At 52.7% G+C, this 15,567-nt stretch overlaps 6 protein-coding genes across 6 annotated transcripts; 4 read left to right on the forward strand and 2 right to left on the reverse strand.

Moving 5' to 3' along the window:
• Positions 1 to 627: 627 nt before the first annotated feature.
• Positions 628 to 2,715, reverse strand: AA0111_g1713 (hypothetical protein; the record flags this gene model as incomplete). The annotated part of the gene is made up of 2 exons (XM_028647403.1): positions 628 to 777; positions 964 to 2,715. The coding sequence occupies 2 exons, from the start codon at positions 2,713 to 2,715 to the stop codon at positions 628 to 630; spliced, it is 1,902 nt and encodes a 633-aa protein (XP_028510414.1).
• A 1,632-nt stretch (positions 2,716 to 4,347) lies between these two features.
• On the forward strand, positions 4,348 to 5,253 carry AA0111_g1714 (hypothetical protein; the record flags this gene model as incomplete). The annotated part of the gene is made up of 1 exon (XM_028647404.1): positions 4,348 to 5,253. One exon carries the CDS (start codon positions 4,348 to 4,350, stop codon positions 5,251 to 5,253), a length of 906 nt encoding a protein of 301 aa, XP_028510409.1.
• A 343-nt stretch (positions 5,254 to 5,596) lies between these two features.
• Positions 5,597 to 6,673, forward strand: AA0111_g1715 (hypothetical protein; the record flags this gene model as incomplete). Its single annotated transcript, XM_028647405.1, has 1 exon — positions 5,597 to 6,673. The coding sequence occupies one exon, from the start codon at positions 5,597 to 5,599 to the stop codon at positions 6,671 to 6,673; it is 1,077 nt and encodes a 358-aa protein (XP_028510408.1).
• Positions 6,674 to 7,004: 331 nt separating this feature from the next.
• On the reverse strand, positions 7,005 to 9,438 carry AA0111_g1716 (Vacuolar protein sorting-associated protein 27; the record flags this gene model as incomplete). The annotated part of the gene is made up of 5 exons (XM_028647406.1): positions 7,005 to 7,984; positions 8,030 to 8,789; positions 8,842 to 9,126; positions 9,177 to 9,309; positions 9,365 to 9,438. The coding sequence occupies 5 exons, from the start codon at positions 9,436 to 9,438 to the stop codon at positions 7,005 to 7,007; spliced, it is 2,232 nt and encodes a 743-aa protein (XP_028510411.1).
• A 546-nt stretch (positions 9,439 to 9,984) lies between these two features.
• On the forward strand, positions 9,985 to 13,289 carry AA0111_g1717 (hypothetical protein; the record flags this gene model as incomplete). The annotated part of the gene is made up of 3 exons (XM_028647407.1): positions 9,985 to 10,143; positions 10,194 to 12,314; positions 12,366 to 13,289. The coding sequence occupies 3 exons, from the start codon at positions 9,985 to 9,987 to the stop codon at positions 13,287 to 13,289; spliced, it is 3,204 nt and encodes a 1,067-aa protein (XP_028510410.1).
• Positions 13,290 to 13,784: 495 nt separating this feature from the next.
• On the forward strand, positions 13,785 to 15,263 carry AA0111_g1718 (Argininosuccinate synthase; the record flags this gene model as incomplete). The annotated part of the gene is made up of 5 exons (XM_028647408.1): positions 13,785 to 13,818; positions 13,901 to 13,939; positions 13,992 to 14,492; positions 14,540 to 15,155; positions 15,206 to 15,263. The coding sequence occupies 5 exons, from the start codon at positions 13,785 to 13,787 to the stop codon at positions 15,261 to 15,263; spliced, it is 1,248 nt and encodes a 415-aa protein (XP_028510417.1).
• Positions 15,264 to 15,567: the final 304 nt, after the last annotated feature.

Raw genomic sequence — 15,567 nt, forward strand, 5'->3', positions numbered from 1 at the left:
ATAGATGTGAAACTGTAGAGATATAAATCAACATGAGAATGTACCGGACATCGCAACAGGTCGAGAGAGCGACCAACAGAGTGATGATTCAGACGCAACCAGCAGCATACTCAGAAAGAGGTCTATGGATGTAATGTTTTCTATTTTGTTCTGGCCATGACGCCACCTCGTTAAATCTCTCTGCTTATGTTTGATGTGACGAATTAGAAACCTAAGTTTGGCTGGCGCATGCGCCCATAAAGGACAAGTACCAAGGGCCAAACCGATGATGAAAAGATTAACAAGAAACGAAGGGTATATGCCGCCAAAGCGAGCGGGACAATGAAGATACATGTAAACACCGGGAACTCCAAAAGCAGATAGCTGTAGATCTGGCTTTATGCTGCGCTTATTTTGATGAAGATGACTTGACGTTGTCGTGATCCATAAAGTGGTGTTGGATGAGATGATGAGTGATATAGGGATGTCCATCGGAGTATGCTGGTGATCGTGTGACGTAATGAGTAACTTGCCGTTGGTAAGAACCAGTCGCAGTCGTCACAGCGCGATATTCGGCGCGGCAACCTCCTTGATGTTCGACTTCTCAACATCGCAGAAGGGGGCTTAAGGTTCGGCTCAGCCGGAGGCTCACACATACTCTGGCCAGTAGTTGTATGGCATAATGCTGGGACCCGTCCACTTCTCGCCATAAGCGTTCGTGCGCTTGCCAGCGATGAACCCGTCGTGAGCGTGTTCGAGGACCGAGATCCACGACGAAGGTTCAGGATGTTTCATCCACTGTGACAAATTGTTAGCGTGACTTCTTTCTACTTTTGTAGAGTACTAGCTCGCGATCTCCAGACACGAGCCGTTGCCAAGCTAGGTGCTGCAGGGACAGACGAGCTAGAAGCGTCAAAGCGGGGTTGAAGTGGCAACCACATGTGTGAGAGAGCGACAAAGGGAGGAATTTCGGAGTAAGCTTACCTGATTGTGGATGTGGTAGGTCCAGGCACCCCGGAAGAAGTTCTCCAATGTACGGTTGTTGGGTGGGAATTTGTCTTCGGCCAAAACGTAATCAGTAATCACACCGGCCTTGCGAAGCTCAGCCTCTTCGTCAAGCGTGGCTTGAAACGAATCGGGATGTTCTTTGTCGCCGTGATTGGGCGTAGGTAAAGCAGCAGAAGCGGGCACATTTTCCTCCCCGCGTTTGGCAAATGCATCGCCAGCCGTCCTAAGCTCTTTGCGTTGCGCGTCCTTGAGGTCGATGCGATCTAGTTGGGGTCCATCGTAGCTCTCCCATTCATCCTTGACGCCGCCAATCTTGCCCTTGAAGACTGCGCTGTAATCGCGGATGCATGGTACTGTGCATCGTCCCTCACGGTCCCAGTTGAACTCGGTCCAGATAGGGTCGAAGGCAGCAGTCTCAAACATCTTGAACTCTTGATCGCGTCCGTCCTTCCAAGCCATACGACCAAGCACGCGTGGATGGAAGTTGACACCCATTCTGATGCCGCCGTAGAGCAAGTATGACGAGAGGGAGGAGTTCGCAGACAGTGACATGATGGCTGTGTTGTAGTCGCCAGGGTGGGGGTGTGCAGCCCATCGCTCTGCCCAAGAGTGCTCCTTTGGTAGTAGAAGCGGTCGCATGTCTCGGAGCATGAGAACATCCATGTCAAAGTAGGCGCCTCCATAGATATGCAACACGATGAAACGAACGGCATCGGAAACTGCGACTGGAAGGAAGGTCATCTGCTTTTGAGTGAGAACGAGCCACTGTTGACCAGTCTTGTCTTCGATGATGTTTTCGGCCACATCCTTCTCTCCCTTGGCGTTTACCGCTCCAGGTTTGCTGTAGTAGTCGAAGCCGTTCTTGTCCTCCTTGTCAGTAGCCAATGGAATGCGGCTGGGGAACTTCCAACCCTTGACAACAATGTCACCTCTGTCGACAAGGGGAATGAATCGAGCGAATAGGGCGTCCTTGTTGAGCATGTTTTCAACCGCGTTGGGGTTGTGATCGGTGTCGAGCCATAACCAGAGACGAGAGCAGGCCAGATTCTGGGTGTAGAGGTAGCTCTTGATGAATGCCTCGACTCTCCACGTAGCAGGTCCGGTCCAGTAGGTGTGAAACGGGATGATTGGACCTGGGCAAGTGCCGATGTTGGACCCGTTGGCAGCAATCGCGTCTTTTATAGGTGTATAGTTCTCGAGAGTCTTGCCGTGTCCGTCGGCGTCGATGAAGTCGGCCTTGCGGGGGTCTGAAGCACTGGCTCGGTCGGCGGGCTCTGGGAGGCTGTAGTAGCGGTCCTCGCCCTCAGCGAAGAACTTCAGACAGTCAAACGGCCTCCTCATCTTCTCAATCCCAGCATAAGTACCCCGGCACTCTTCAATCAGCATATCAATGTCGGCCTCGGTATCGACATGGGGGCGGGGACCCAAGTAATCGTCCTTGTTCTTTACAGCGGTGATAGGACGGTTGAAAACATTGGCGTGAGGGTTGATAGTAACGGTCTTGGTGGTGCCCGCAAACTTGACTTTGACTCCTGCCTTGGTCGTCTCGATCAATTCGGTAGGCCCAGCTTTGTCCAAGAAGGCAGGGATGCCAATCTTGCCCTTTGCGGCTACGGAAGGGTCGTTTATGAAGGTGATGACACCGTAGATGGCTGCGTAGAGCAATGCTGCCAGCACCAGATTCTTGCACAGTGTGAGAACTGCGCGGAGCTTGGATACTTCCGCCATATCGATAAGCTAACGGGCAACGACCCGAAGCAGAATTCCCAGAAATTACTCGACAACCGCCAGTTTCTCGTATGCGTATCTGCCTTGTAGAGGTTTGAGGTGTGTCGTGGATGCGTTGTATGAAAAAGCACGTGTCAGACTGGCGGTCGGGGCTCGTCGCGACAAGCGTTTCGGGGGGTTGCTATGTTGGAACCACGAGTTTGTTGTCGCACAACCCAATCTTCGCAAAAGGCTATATTAAGAGGAATTACCGGGCGAGGTGTGCAGGCGCATGCATTAGGTGGTACCGAGTGTGGTGCTGCGCGGCTGTGCGAGGCTGTGAAGCGGATCGTAGGCGCAGATAGGCGGGATAGGATAGGTTGAGGGAGAGCCTGTCGGGATTGGAGCACCACAAGGAGAATCGCACACAGCGCAGCACAGCGGTCAAGGACAGACAAGAATGAAAGACAAGTCGGCACCAGGGAGCGGAGGCGGCGTAGAAATGGAATCAGGCTTGCGGGTTGTGGACTGCACCAGACCAGCCCCAGTTCGGGGTTGGAAGCAGCTAAGCTAATTTCCCTGCAGGCCGCGCCACATACTGACCCGCGCACCACTTCCCCCCTGAGCACTACCGGACACTCGTTGATGGTTGACAGCTCTACTAACGTCTTTTGTTCTTTTCGCATTCGCTGGCACGTACTCGTATTTCGCGCACGCAAATTTCGAATTGCATGAGGTCGGAGCTCGTCGTCGATGCGCTTGGGTTGCGGCCGTCACCCCTTCCCCTAGGGCGGCTACTGCCTACCACCTACCGACTACCGCATCCGATTAGGGAAGCGACACACCCCAAGCGAACTGAGGTCTCTTCTCCTTCTTGCTTGCCTTGCCCGCCTTGCGCCTTGTGACTACACTGTGCCCACCATCGCTTGCATGCTCCACGTTAATGCTGCGATATTCCTGTCTAAAGGCTTCCACTGCCCTATCGTCACCCCAACTGTCGCGTCTTGCCTTTCGCACTGGTTCGTGCGCTCTTCTCACACGCCCTTACTCGGCTGTCACCGCTCCACCACCATGTGAACGGGTCGAGATCCCGTCTCGGTCAAACGGCTCCTTTACAGTTGAGTAAGTATGCCTCTCGTCTATTTCTTCACATGACGTTGTTGGTCGCTCCTTCTTGCGCTCTCGTCGTCGCATTCGCCCGGGTAAACAGCCCGCGATGCTGCGCGATGACCTCACGGTGCTCGACTCCTCCATAATCCAACACCATGCCCCACCCTAAGCGAGTATCTTGAGATCGTGACTTCTGGGTGTCATCTTGGCTTGTCGTGTACATACTAACAGAGCTCCTACAGCGTGTTCCGTGCGCCAAAATCTTCGGCTCCGATCCTACTCTACCTCCCTCCAGGGCCAGTAGTAAAGAAAAGCCTGGAAGATGAGGAGCGCGTGATAACAACGCTACAAGACTCAAGTGCTGCGACTGTTGTCCGCATCAATTACCGCGCATCATCCTTGAACCAGTATCCTACACCTTGTCATGATGTCTTGCTCGGTTATGACTGGGTCTGCGAGCATTTGCTTATCGATGAATTCTCGCGACCCTATCTAGCTCGTCTTGGTGTATGCGGAGAACTCGTAGGCGGCTCCTTGGCAACGATGCTGGCCCTGACAGAGTGCCGCCTTGGAGAGAGTCGGATTGGTGCCGCAGCTGTCAATAACCCAATCGTAGATTGGGTATTCCCAGACGAGCTTGCAGTCATCCAACCCGAAGATCTCCCAGAGCCTCAGTATGGCGATGAAACACAACTTCCTGCCGACGAAGACCTGGCTGGTTCGTTAGCGATTCGTGAAGCTGTAGAAAACCTGCAAACTGAACGCAAGCGACCCAAGAAACGTTCCCCAAAAACACCACCTCCGACGTCTTGGCAGGCTAACAGAGACAACACAATCATACCTGCTAGGACTCTGTCGGAGCAGCGTGACGTCCTCTTCAAGAAGCCACAAGACTATTTCGATCGATTCGCTTCACCCATCCACTTCTTTCGTTCTCCCCATGCCCAACTAACCTTTCCACCACAAGACGACATCTTCGCGTCGCTGCAACCCGATATACAACCCCTCGACCCCGAGATTCAGATGGCCCTCAACCACTATGCTACTTTTGAAGAAGCAGTCAAAGCCCCGCCAGCAATACCCACGTTGAGCAGATGTCGTGCTTACGCGCGGAACTACCCCCCAGGTGGTACCATGCCACTAAGCTTACCAGTGTGGAACATTACTACTGGCCTGCAGAGTCCGCTATCCGATACCACACACGAGCTGGCGAGGATGCTGCAACGCAGCATTGCGCGTCAAATTCTGAAATCGCATTCTGGCCGGTCGAGATGGCTTGATGCAGCAGAGAAGAGGCAATACGAAGATATCGCCAAGGGGCGAGTAGAGGTAGATTCGCACGAAGGTGTAGGTCTTTGGACTCAACCAGACGCGGATGTAGAACAGAACCCACAATTACAAGAGATAGGAATTTGGATGAAACAACGCTTGGAGCCAGGCTTCGTCTAAACAATGAAAGATTGTTGAATCTTGTCAAACTCCACGCCAGGTTGCCTCGCAATCTCCAATGCTTGAAAAAGTGGATTTGCATGCTCATTGTCATCCTGAATGTGGGGACAATACGCAACTACAGCGTTTCCCGAACAAACGAACAAAGCGATACAACATGCCGGATCTGGGCAAAAGAACCTATGTTTCAATGACGAACAGGTCAGAGTGTTAGCATAAAAAGCCTACACAACCGACATGAACTCTTCGATACAACATTAACGCTTACTGGAAGGCTTAACTAGCTGGACGATGCATACGTGCTGTTCTACGTGGTAGGGATCTTATGTCTAACACAGCAACGATGGCCACAACTTCAACAATCACAGCAATCGTCACAAGAGCAACAACATCCATGATGATCGGACGAAATCGCACACTCGGCCAGCGACCCGCCGTGACCCCCTATAGCTTCACTAAACCCAGCACATTCCCACTTCTCATCCTCTCCGTCTCTATTCTTATAGTTGACCATTTTACCCACCGCCGCCGCCTGAAGATCTCAGCGACACAACAGGAAGAGCAAGAACTAGCAGAAGCATGGCAAGAGCCCTGGTTAACAAAAGACTGGTCTACATTGTATGGGCTCATCGCCCTAGCTCATGAGCGTGAGATCGCACCCCAGCATACACCTTTCCGCACCGAGTATATCTCCACGATACAGGTAAGGTATAAGAGACCGCAGCGCTGGGCACTTAAGCTATTACTAGAGCGAGGCGTGATCCCGCTCCGCATCGACGATGGTGGAGTCGCAACCACCTGCACGCAAACCTGGGGCTTAACTTCTACGTTCCCTTACATAACCATCCCGCTATACCAGCAAACAAAAAGCAGAGCATATTTTGAGTTCCTCATTCCACGTCCCGAACGAGCGGAAGTGACGCGACTAATCAACATCCTCGGACAAAACAGAATGGGCTATGGCATCTCAACACAGACCTACAATTCTGTCACTCAAACATCCCAGACTTCAACCGCCAGCACTGAGCGGAATCGACCTAAATCTGGACCAAGCTTTCCTCTTTCTATTGGAGCACAGTCCATGTGTGAGGCTTTACTTCCTCTTTTGCCGGATGGTCATATATCACGAGCACGAGGTACACATGTCGATAGACTGGATAGTTATCTCAAACCCGGGCCGGAGACAGAAGCCAGGGAAGATGACTGGATGCAACCAGACGTACGCATGGCAAGGGCGCCGTTGTTGTGTCACAGCAGCTGGGCTATCGTGAGGCTTGAAGCACCGCATTGGGGGTATGTCGAACTGGACAATTTTGTGTTGGGGGCTGTAGAGGAGAGTAGAACAGGAGATAGATGGGTGAGGGCTGTGTGTGAAGGTCACGCTATGAAAGAGTTGGAGAGGTTTGGGCTGGATATCTGAGTGGACGATACTGACATCAAGAGAAGCTTATCGATTCACATAAGTGTGCAAGTAGAAAGTATGGAGAACATGAATAGTTAGAGATATATTCATCTGCACATCATTATCGGTTGTTGAAGACGGCGCAAAGTTTGTGTTACGTCGGTGATATTTGAGATTATGTTAAGACGTAAATGCCTACAAACGATGACGAAGCTCCAAAGAACGATCCTGTCACCAGTCTTTGGAGACGGTCAATCGCGCCGTTCCATTACGAATCGTGTAACCCAGAACTTACTGGTCATTTCCCCAAAGCAAACCTTTAGCTCGGGAAAGAGCCTAGTCTACCTATCTACAAATCAATCAAAGGCTCATCGGCAACCTTCTGCTGTTGAGCTGGCAACTGATTCTGCGGTGCAGATGGGAAACTCTCAGGCCCATACCCACCTGTCGCGTAAGGTGCTGCTTGCCACGCCGAAGACTGTGGAGCCTGCTGAGGCGCTTGTTGCTGCTGTTGCCAGTACTGTTGTTGTGGTGGCGGCGCTGACTGCTGTGGAGCCTGCTGTGGAGCCTGCTGTTGCTGTTGTTGCTGTGGGGGTGCTTGTTGTGGCGCCTGCTGAGGAGCTTGTGGCTGGTCTTGTCTGGGGTATGGTGGGTTCTGCCACGCAGTCGTAGGTTGTGCGGGTGGTGAAATGGGCGTTTGCTGCGGCGGAGCACGAGCATATGCCTGCGGAGAAGAAGGTTGCTGTTGCTGCGAAGGTTGAGAGCCGTAGCTTTGAGTACGTTGCATGGGGGGTTGAGAGGGTTGCGCAGCAGCGCTGTCACCATAGTAGAAGCTTGCGCTTTCCGCGTCGGAAGGTGGTGCTTGTGGTGGATATGCAGAAGACTGTTGTGGAGGATATTGCTGATTCGAAACTTGGCGCTGTAGTTGTGGCGAGGCTGGATTCGGATACGAAGTATTCGGTGGCGGTTGTGCAATGTTAGGGTATGGTTGCGATGGTTGTTGATATTGATCCTGAGGCGGAGCATACGACTGTGGACGCTTGTCGAAACTGGGGTATGGAGCTTGGTAGCCGCCACCGTATTGCGATTGGGGTTGTCCGTAAGCACTTGAAGGGGCCGCGTTTCCTGAGTAGTAGTTCTCCCCAGACCCATCTGGCGCTCCTGACTGCTGTATGCTGGGGTATAGGTTGGACGCCGGCCGTTGTGTGGAAGCAGGCAGACCATACATGGCGTTGGCCTGGTTGTATGTGCTCGACAGTCTTTCCTCGAGCATGCGATCGTAGTACCTGACAACTGTAGATAGCTTGGCGTGTAGGTCAAGTAGTGTGTCTGTTCTTGTTAGCGATGTTCAGACTACCAGGAGGACTTACGTACCATGCTTGCTCATAGTCTCGCCATAGGTGCGCGCAAGTTTCGGTCTCAGTTTCCCAATGCTCTCGTACAGCTCTTGTATTTGTGGCTCCCTGAGAATGGTGCCAGGGGCCTGGTGTTGTAACCGGTCCACCAGTGTAGAGAACAGATTGATATTCTCCGCTTCGACCGGAGTGAGCTCATAGTCGTTTTTGGGCGCAACAAAAGGTGCTGATCCGCTTGCGTTGGAGGCCTGTTCCCGGAAGGTCGTGGAGTATTTCTTCTTCTGTTCCTCCATGTCCGCCAAAGAAGCTGCAATAGCGGCAGCCAAGTCGGCATCTTCCTCCTCTTCAGGCTGCTTTTTTGTTGTTCCATTGGTCGGCTTGGACTGCTGCAATTGCGCCTGGGACACAAAGCCAGAAGAACTGTTGCCCTTGGCTTCATCCAAACTCATCTCCAGCGCTCGCTTCAAGTCTGCATCGAAGCTGTCCTCGACGCGCGCATTGCGCGGCTCCATTGAACCCTGGTACAGTGTCCGTTGTGGTCTGGGCGTATCGAAAACCCTTGAAAGCGGTGTTCCTCTCGATCTCTCGGTAAGCTTCGCATGACATCCATCGTCGACACGCACAGGGTCCATGATGCCGAGATGGGGTAACGGGATGCTTTTGCTCGAACACGCGCCACAGAAGACGTTTCCGCAATTGCGACAGTGGTGCTTTCGGTTGGTGAAGGTGAAGGGCGTGCGGCATCGCATGCAAACGTCGGAGTCGGTCCACTCTGGGGGCTGTACAAGTGTCAGTCGCTGAAGGTGCCTGAGACGTCTGGAGGGCACTTACCGCACTACTATCTAGCATGCTGCTGGAGATATTCTCCTTGGGCGGAAAGTGGTAGCCTTCCCGTTGCAGACTGTGGTAGACCTCGTTGATGTAGCTCAGGTTGTGGCGCCCTTCAGCAGCAGTCGCCCATGATTGTATAAGCTCGAGCATCTTGTTCTTGACATCATTATTGGGCGCGACGGTTGGAGGTGCCTTCAATAGGGACGTCAGGTTGTCGAGGAACTCCCGTGAGGCTATCTCTTGGATGAAGTGGGCGCCGCCGTTCTTAACGCACGTGTCGGTAAGCTATAGCTGATCAGCAGAAATCCAGGATGTTTTCAAAGATGCAGTCGTACATTCAGAGTGGCGAGTTGGACGTTGGGGTTCTTGTTCCCTATCCTCTTCTTCAATGCGCGCATGGCATCTCTAGGCTGCACTGTCTTGGACCGAATAACGTCGGATATCTCGAGATTGAGGGGCATGTCCTCTCTGGTACATATCAGCATGTATATAGAAGCCGTGTATATCTTGAGGAAGCTCGTACAAGCTCGAAGATGTGGCGCGCTCGATCTGCTCGTCGAGCGCGCTCGTGGTCGAGGACCCGAACCAGCCCGCCATGGTGTTGAGGCACGCCCAGTTGGGGGATGGTTTGCAGATTATCAAAGGTGTAGAAGTGTATCCGGATGCTGACTTGAATCTTGGAATAGCGCAGCGATTCGGGTGAGATATAGCGCGCAGTGATAGTAGTAGTGAAGGTTAGGTAGCAAGCTGTCCGAGGTCAGGGTCTTGGCGATGACGCCGGACGGCGGCCATAAGCCGCATCGACCGACACATGCTCCAACCCTGCCTACAGCGGGAGAGCCATACACGCCCGACACTTTCACTCCAGGCACCCAACTCCTCCCGGAAATTGCTATTGTAGCCGCTATAGAATCACTGCCCGACTACACAACGCTGTGCCCAATCACCTGACACCCGATTCGCCCCGCATCCCCGATCAACACTGCCTCTCTACGCACACGTATTCAATTACGGTCACGACCATATCCTGGTGCGCCTTGCTTGGAACCTCTTGAACATGCACGCCTGCCCACCGTCTAAAGTGCGTTTATGAGTGCGGCTGCTCCTCGGCCGCCCTCAGGACCTCTGCCCGCCAACACCACCATGAACGGCTACACCAATGGCTCCCACGGCGCCGGCGCAGACGGATGGAGGAGCGGCGATGGCGCTGGTGACTCCAGAGGCGCTGTAGGCCCATTCCCACCCATCGCCGAAATCATAGCCTCTGCAACAGATACGGCCGAGTCGCTGAGACACCACTCGGTACACATCCAAGACACGCCCCGTATGCGACAGCCGCTGACAAGACATAGATCAAACTCCTTCTGGATAGGGCCAGAGGACATTTCAACTCGGCCAAGACGATGCTCAACAACCGCTCACCCGCTGGCGCTTACTGGGAATACATCGTCGCATACCAAATCGTCGCCGAACTGATACCTACCCACCGTGACTATTACGACAAGATCAACGGTAGTCGCAGCCAGATCCACCGCGATTTCAACGACCTCATGAAGGAGATCAAGGCGAGCGAAGAGCGATTTGTGCGCATCAAGGACATTATTAAGAACGATAACAAGAGAAACGGCGCCCATCATAGGACTTCCTCTGTACCACCCGCTACGACACCAAGCAACCGAAATGGAATGAGTGCATCGCGGAAAGACGACGAGCTGATGCTTCCTGAGGTTCCTACGGAACTTCCGAATGGCCGAGCTTCACCTGCGGCTTCTCTGGATTCTGCAAGAAGAAAGCCGGTCGTGCAACCGAAGCCACAATCGCTGCATGGCCGGGCTGTGCACCAGAGTTTGTCGTCGGTGAACGGAGTCAATGACCTCGCCCAACGATTTGCAAACTTGAGAGGCTCTGGTCCAACGGTCGACACATCGTCCGCCCGCTCCAGCCAGGACTTTTCTGTCAAAATGCCGTCACCTGCAGACTACAATTCCACAAATCGAATCATGGGTCCCCGGGGCATGCCTCCACCACCTCTCTCGATGCCCCCACCGCCACCAAAACTACCTTTAGATACACAATTTGCAGCCTCCCTACCAAAGGAGCCCAGTCCTACCTATAGTCCAGCGCGGAATATCTCAGGCCCCTCAAGCATCAACGCACCTCGGAGTACGCCTAGAAGTTTGAATGGGACTGGAGGACGTACAAACTCACTTGCTTCATCCAGCGCATCGATTTATGCGCCCAATGTCAACGGTGCACCGAACTCGTATTTTCCGGCTCAGCAAAATCTTCGCGATGCGAATGGTAGAACAAGATCTGTCAGTAAGACGGTGGAACTTGAGATCGACGCCAGCATGCTTTACGACTATTACCGTATGTACAATGTACTCACCATCGACGTGCGGGACAGGACAGACTACGACGCCGGACATGTTTTTGTGCGCAACATCATGTGCATAGAGCCACTAACACTGCGTGATGGCGACTCAGCCGAACAGCTTCAAGATCGTCTGATCATATCACCAGACGATGAACAGGACATGTTCGATAGGCGAGCCGACTTCGACGTAGTCGTGTATTATGACGAGTCAACTAAGAACATTGACTTCATGCATAGGCACAATCGATCAGATAGCGAAGTTGCTTTGAAGCGGTTATTTGACACCTTGCACGAGTTCAACGCCGACAAACCACTCAAGCGTCCCCCAGTCCTCCTCAAAGGTGGACTTGATGCTTGGGTAGATCTGGTGGGCCCACAGGCTTTGAAGATGTCCTCTACTGCTGCAGCAATGGCGGCTGGTCCAACCAGAACTCGGGCTATCCGACGATCACCCGCCGCTAGCCACATTGCGAGAAACAATACGCAGAGAAGATCAAGACGCGAATATGTTCCCATGGATCAGGAAGAACAACAACAATGGCTGGAGGAAGCTCGAAAAGGACGTGCTGCTGTTCAAGTACCTCCAGCAGAAGGCGAGAAAGAAGAGGAGCCTACGTCGCCATTCTATCGCTCAACAGAAGAGTTTCTGCGTCGATATCCCGATGTCGAAGCCGAACAGTCGTCTATGATGTACCCTTCCAAATTCCAATCGACCAATCAATACGTCGCACCTGCCATACCTGTTGCACCTTCGCGGCCACCGCCGTCTGTGCCTCGGGTCAGCTATAGTGGCGTGCACGAGCGACAGCAACAAACTCGAGATGTTGTTTACAATGGGCAGCCTCAATTTAGTAACTTGAGATTGCACCGGACTGGATTACTGAACTTTGGCGTCACATGCTACATGAACTCTGTAGTGCAGTGCCTTAGTGGGCATCTATTGCTTTCAGACCTGTTTCTCACCGGACGATATCAGCGTGATCTGCAGCGAGACAATTGGAAAGGAACCAAGGGTATCCTACCAGAGGCGTACGCAACCCTGCTGTCAAATCTGTACAAAGGCGATGTCGGATCCGTCCGCCCCAGCACGTTCAGAGTAAGTTTCTAAAAACAGAGGCAGAGAATAAGCATGACTAATGTTGAGTAGCGTATATGTGGTCATTTCAATTCACAATGGGGAATCGACGAGCAGCAAGACGCCAAAGAGTTTCTCGAATTTGTTCTAGATTACATGCACGAGGACTTGAATTTAACGTGGAACAAACCACCACTCAAACCGCTCTCGGATGCGGAAGAGTTGACGCGAGAGAGATTCCCCCGTCAGTACTCAGCCATGATTGAGTGGCGAAGGTATCAACATAGAGACATGTCTGTCATTGGCGGTCTATTCGCCGGTCAACACGCTTCACAACTAACATGCCAGACATGCGGCGTGACGAGCACAACATACGAAGCCTTCTGGAGCATCAGCGTAGAAATTCCCCGCGACGGTGAATGCGATTTACGCCAATGCTTAAACTCATATTGTGCGCCGGAGCGACTAGCAGGAGATGAGCTATGGCGTTGCCCTCGCTGCAAGAAGGATCGCGAGGCTGTGAAGAAGATCACTATCACCCGCGCGCCTGACACGCTCGTCATTCACTTTAAACGCTTCAGTGCTTCTCGCACTGAAAGTGCCCGGAAGGTCCGGACGCCTGTTAATTTCCCCCTCCAACGTTTAGATATGGGACCCTATGTCGAACCACCCATGAGCCTCGAACAAGAGCGCTACGTGTCGGAGAAAGCCCGAGATGGGCCTGCGCAGCTTGCGGGTGTCAAGAGTGACCCCACTATGAACGGACCTTATGTGTATAATGCCTACGCTGTGATCTGGCATATTGGCGCTACGCTTGGAAGCGGGCATTACATCGCGTTCGTCAAGGATAAATCGAGAGGGTGCTGGAGGTCGTTCAACGACGACAAAATCACAGATTTCGATCCGGGGAATCTCCCGCCACACAATCGTTTGCAGAACGAGAAGGCTTATATTGTTTTCTACGAACGCGAAAGGGTCGCCGGCGGCGCGTTCTAGGAGGACATACTCCTTGGCATGTCCGAGATTCTAAGTGGAAAGGCGCGTTTGAGTTTTGAGTAGCGACAAGTCATTTGGATTCACGATGGTCTCTCTGTTCATACTTTGTTGAGGCTTACGACATTACATGCTCTGGGTAAGAGTATTGCATACCTGGCGTTGAGATATATACCACTTGAATATTATTCCTGAACACATCTCATTTGCGTCATACACCAAAACTGGGCCCGGCTAGATGCGGTTCATCAAATTTACTATTCGGGTGAGTCAAACCAGACGTTGTGAAGTTTAGATGCCTCGTTATGGTGAGTTTGACTCAGACCGATGATCGGCCCGCAGGGATGCTGAGCACCGAACTTTTTTTGAGCGATAAGATAAGCAAGTGACTCTCCGCACGTACGTCGTTCCCCAGACGCCGCAACCCCTCTTCTATTTATTCTTCCTACTCACTTGTTCTCGTCTACCTTCACTTTCTATACCTCCAAACTTGCAAATATGTCAAAGGGACGCGTCTGCCTTGCCTACTCTGGTGAGTTTTACTTACAATTGGTGATTGCACGACCAATTGCTCTCGTCACGTCCGAGCAAGCAAAACTAACCTGAGTCATTAGGCGGCCTCGATACCTCCACGATCCTGAAATGGCTCATCGGTACGCCAGAACAGTGTTCAGAGACGCAACACAAGCTAACACGCAGACAAAGAGGAGGGCTATGAAGTCGTGTGCTTCCTCGCCAATGTTGGCCAGGAAGAGCCCTGGGACGAGGTCGAGAAGAAGGCGCTCAAGATTGGTGCGAAGAAGATGGTCATTCTCGACCTACAGAAGGAATTCGTTGAGGAGCTCTGCTTCCGCGCTGTTCAATGCAATGCCTCATACGAAGGCCGCTACCTCCTCGGGACCTCGCTGGCCCGCCCAGTCATCGCCCGCGCACAAATCCGCGTTGCGCAACAAGAAGGCTGCGGGTTCGTCTCGCACGGCTGCACAGGCAAGGGCAACGACCAAGTCCGCTTCGAGCTGGCTTTCTACACACTCCAGCCTACCATCAAGGTCATTGCGCCATGGAGGTTGCCCGAATTCTGCGACCGCTTCAAGGGCAGGCAAGATCTCCTCGACTATGCTGAGAAGCATGGTATTCCCGTCACTTCTACCAAGGCGAAGCCCTGGTCTATGGATGCCAACTTGGCTCACTGCAGCTACGAAGCTGGTATGGCGAAACACCCAGATATCGCATTAGTGTGACTAACAAGTCAGGTATCCTCGAGGACCCCGACGTGTCTCCTCCCGACGACATGTGGACTATGACCGACTCCCCTCTCAACGCTCCCAACGAGCCCACCGACATCACCGTCTACTTCGAGAAGGGTATCCCCGTCAAGGTCGTCACCCCAGAAAAGACCTACACCGACTCTGTCGAGCTCTTTGTTGCGCTCAACAAGCTTGGTTTCACTCACGGCATCGGTCGCATCGACATTGTCGAGAACCGTTTCATCGGTCTCAAGTCCCGCGGCTGCTACGACTCTCCCGCCATGACCATCCTCCGCCTCGCCCATCTTGATCTCGAGGGTCTCGTTATGGATGCACAGGTGCGCAACCTGCGCGACCAGTTCGTCTCGCACAACTGGAGCTACCAGCTCTACAACGGCATGTACTTCTCTCCTGAACGCGAGTTCATCGAGAACAGTCTGTTGTTCTCCCAGCGCAGGGTCAACGGCGAGGTCAGGATGAAGTTGTACAAGGGCAATGAGTACGTCTTGGGCAGGTCCAGCCAGACTGAGAAGCTGTACTCTGAGGAGGAGGCGTCCATGGACACTTTGGACAACTTCAGCCCAATGGACACTACTGGCTTCATTGCCATCCAGAGCATCCGGTTAGTTCACGTTCCTTCCAAACGTGAAGCTTTTGCTAACGATTTCATAGTCTCAAGAAGTACGGTCTCCAGAAGGCTGAGGAGGGCGAGAACATGTCGAGGGCTTAGAAGGCGACCGATGATATGCGTACCACGTTGACATACTGGAGGAGGTGGCTTCACCGTGAGACAGTCCATGACCAGATAACTTGGGCGTCTCCTCAGGGCTAGATATTGACATGGCCATGTCTAGGGAAGTCCTGAAGTTGAAAAACGACGATAAGATGACATAGATACCAATAATAAAACCATATTGAAGTATTGGACAAGTTCACTCGCATAAGTGATGGGAGCGTAAGAGACTTTCAGCCATCTTCATTGGCCGATTAGCGGTCCCTTTGCGTGTGGGTCGACGCTACCCACGGGAGGCGGT

The sequence above is a fragment of the Alternaria arborescens genome, assembly GCF_004154835.1.
Source record: "Alternaria arborescens strain FERA 675 chromosome Unknown contig_3, whole genome shotgun sequence".
NCBI classification, from domain to species: Eukaryota; Fungi; Ascomycota; class Dothideomycetes; order Pleosporales; family Pleosporaceae; genus Alternaria; species Alternaria arborescens.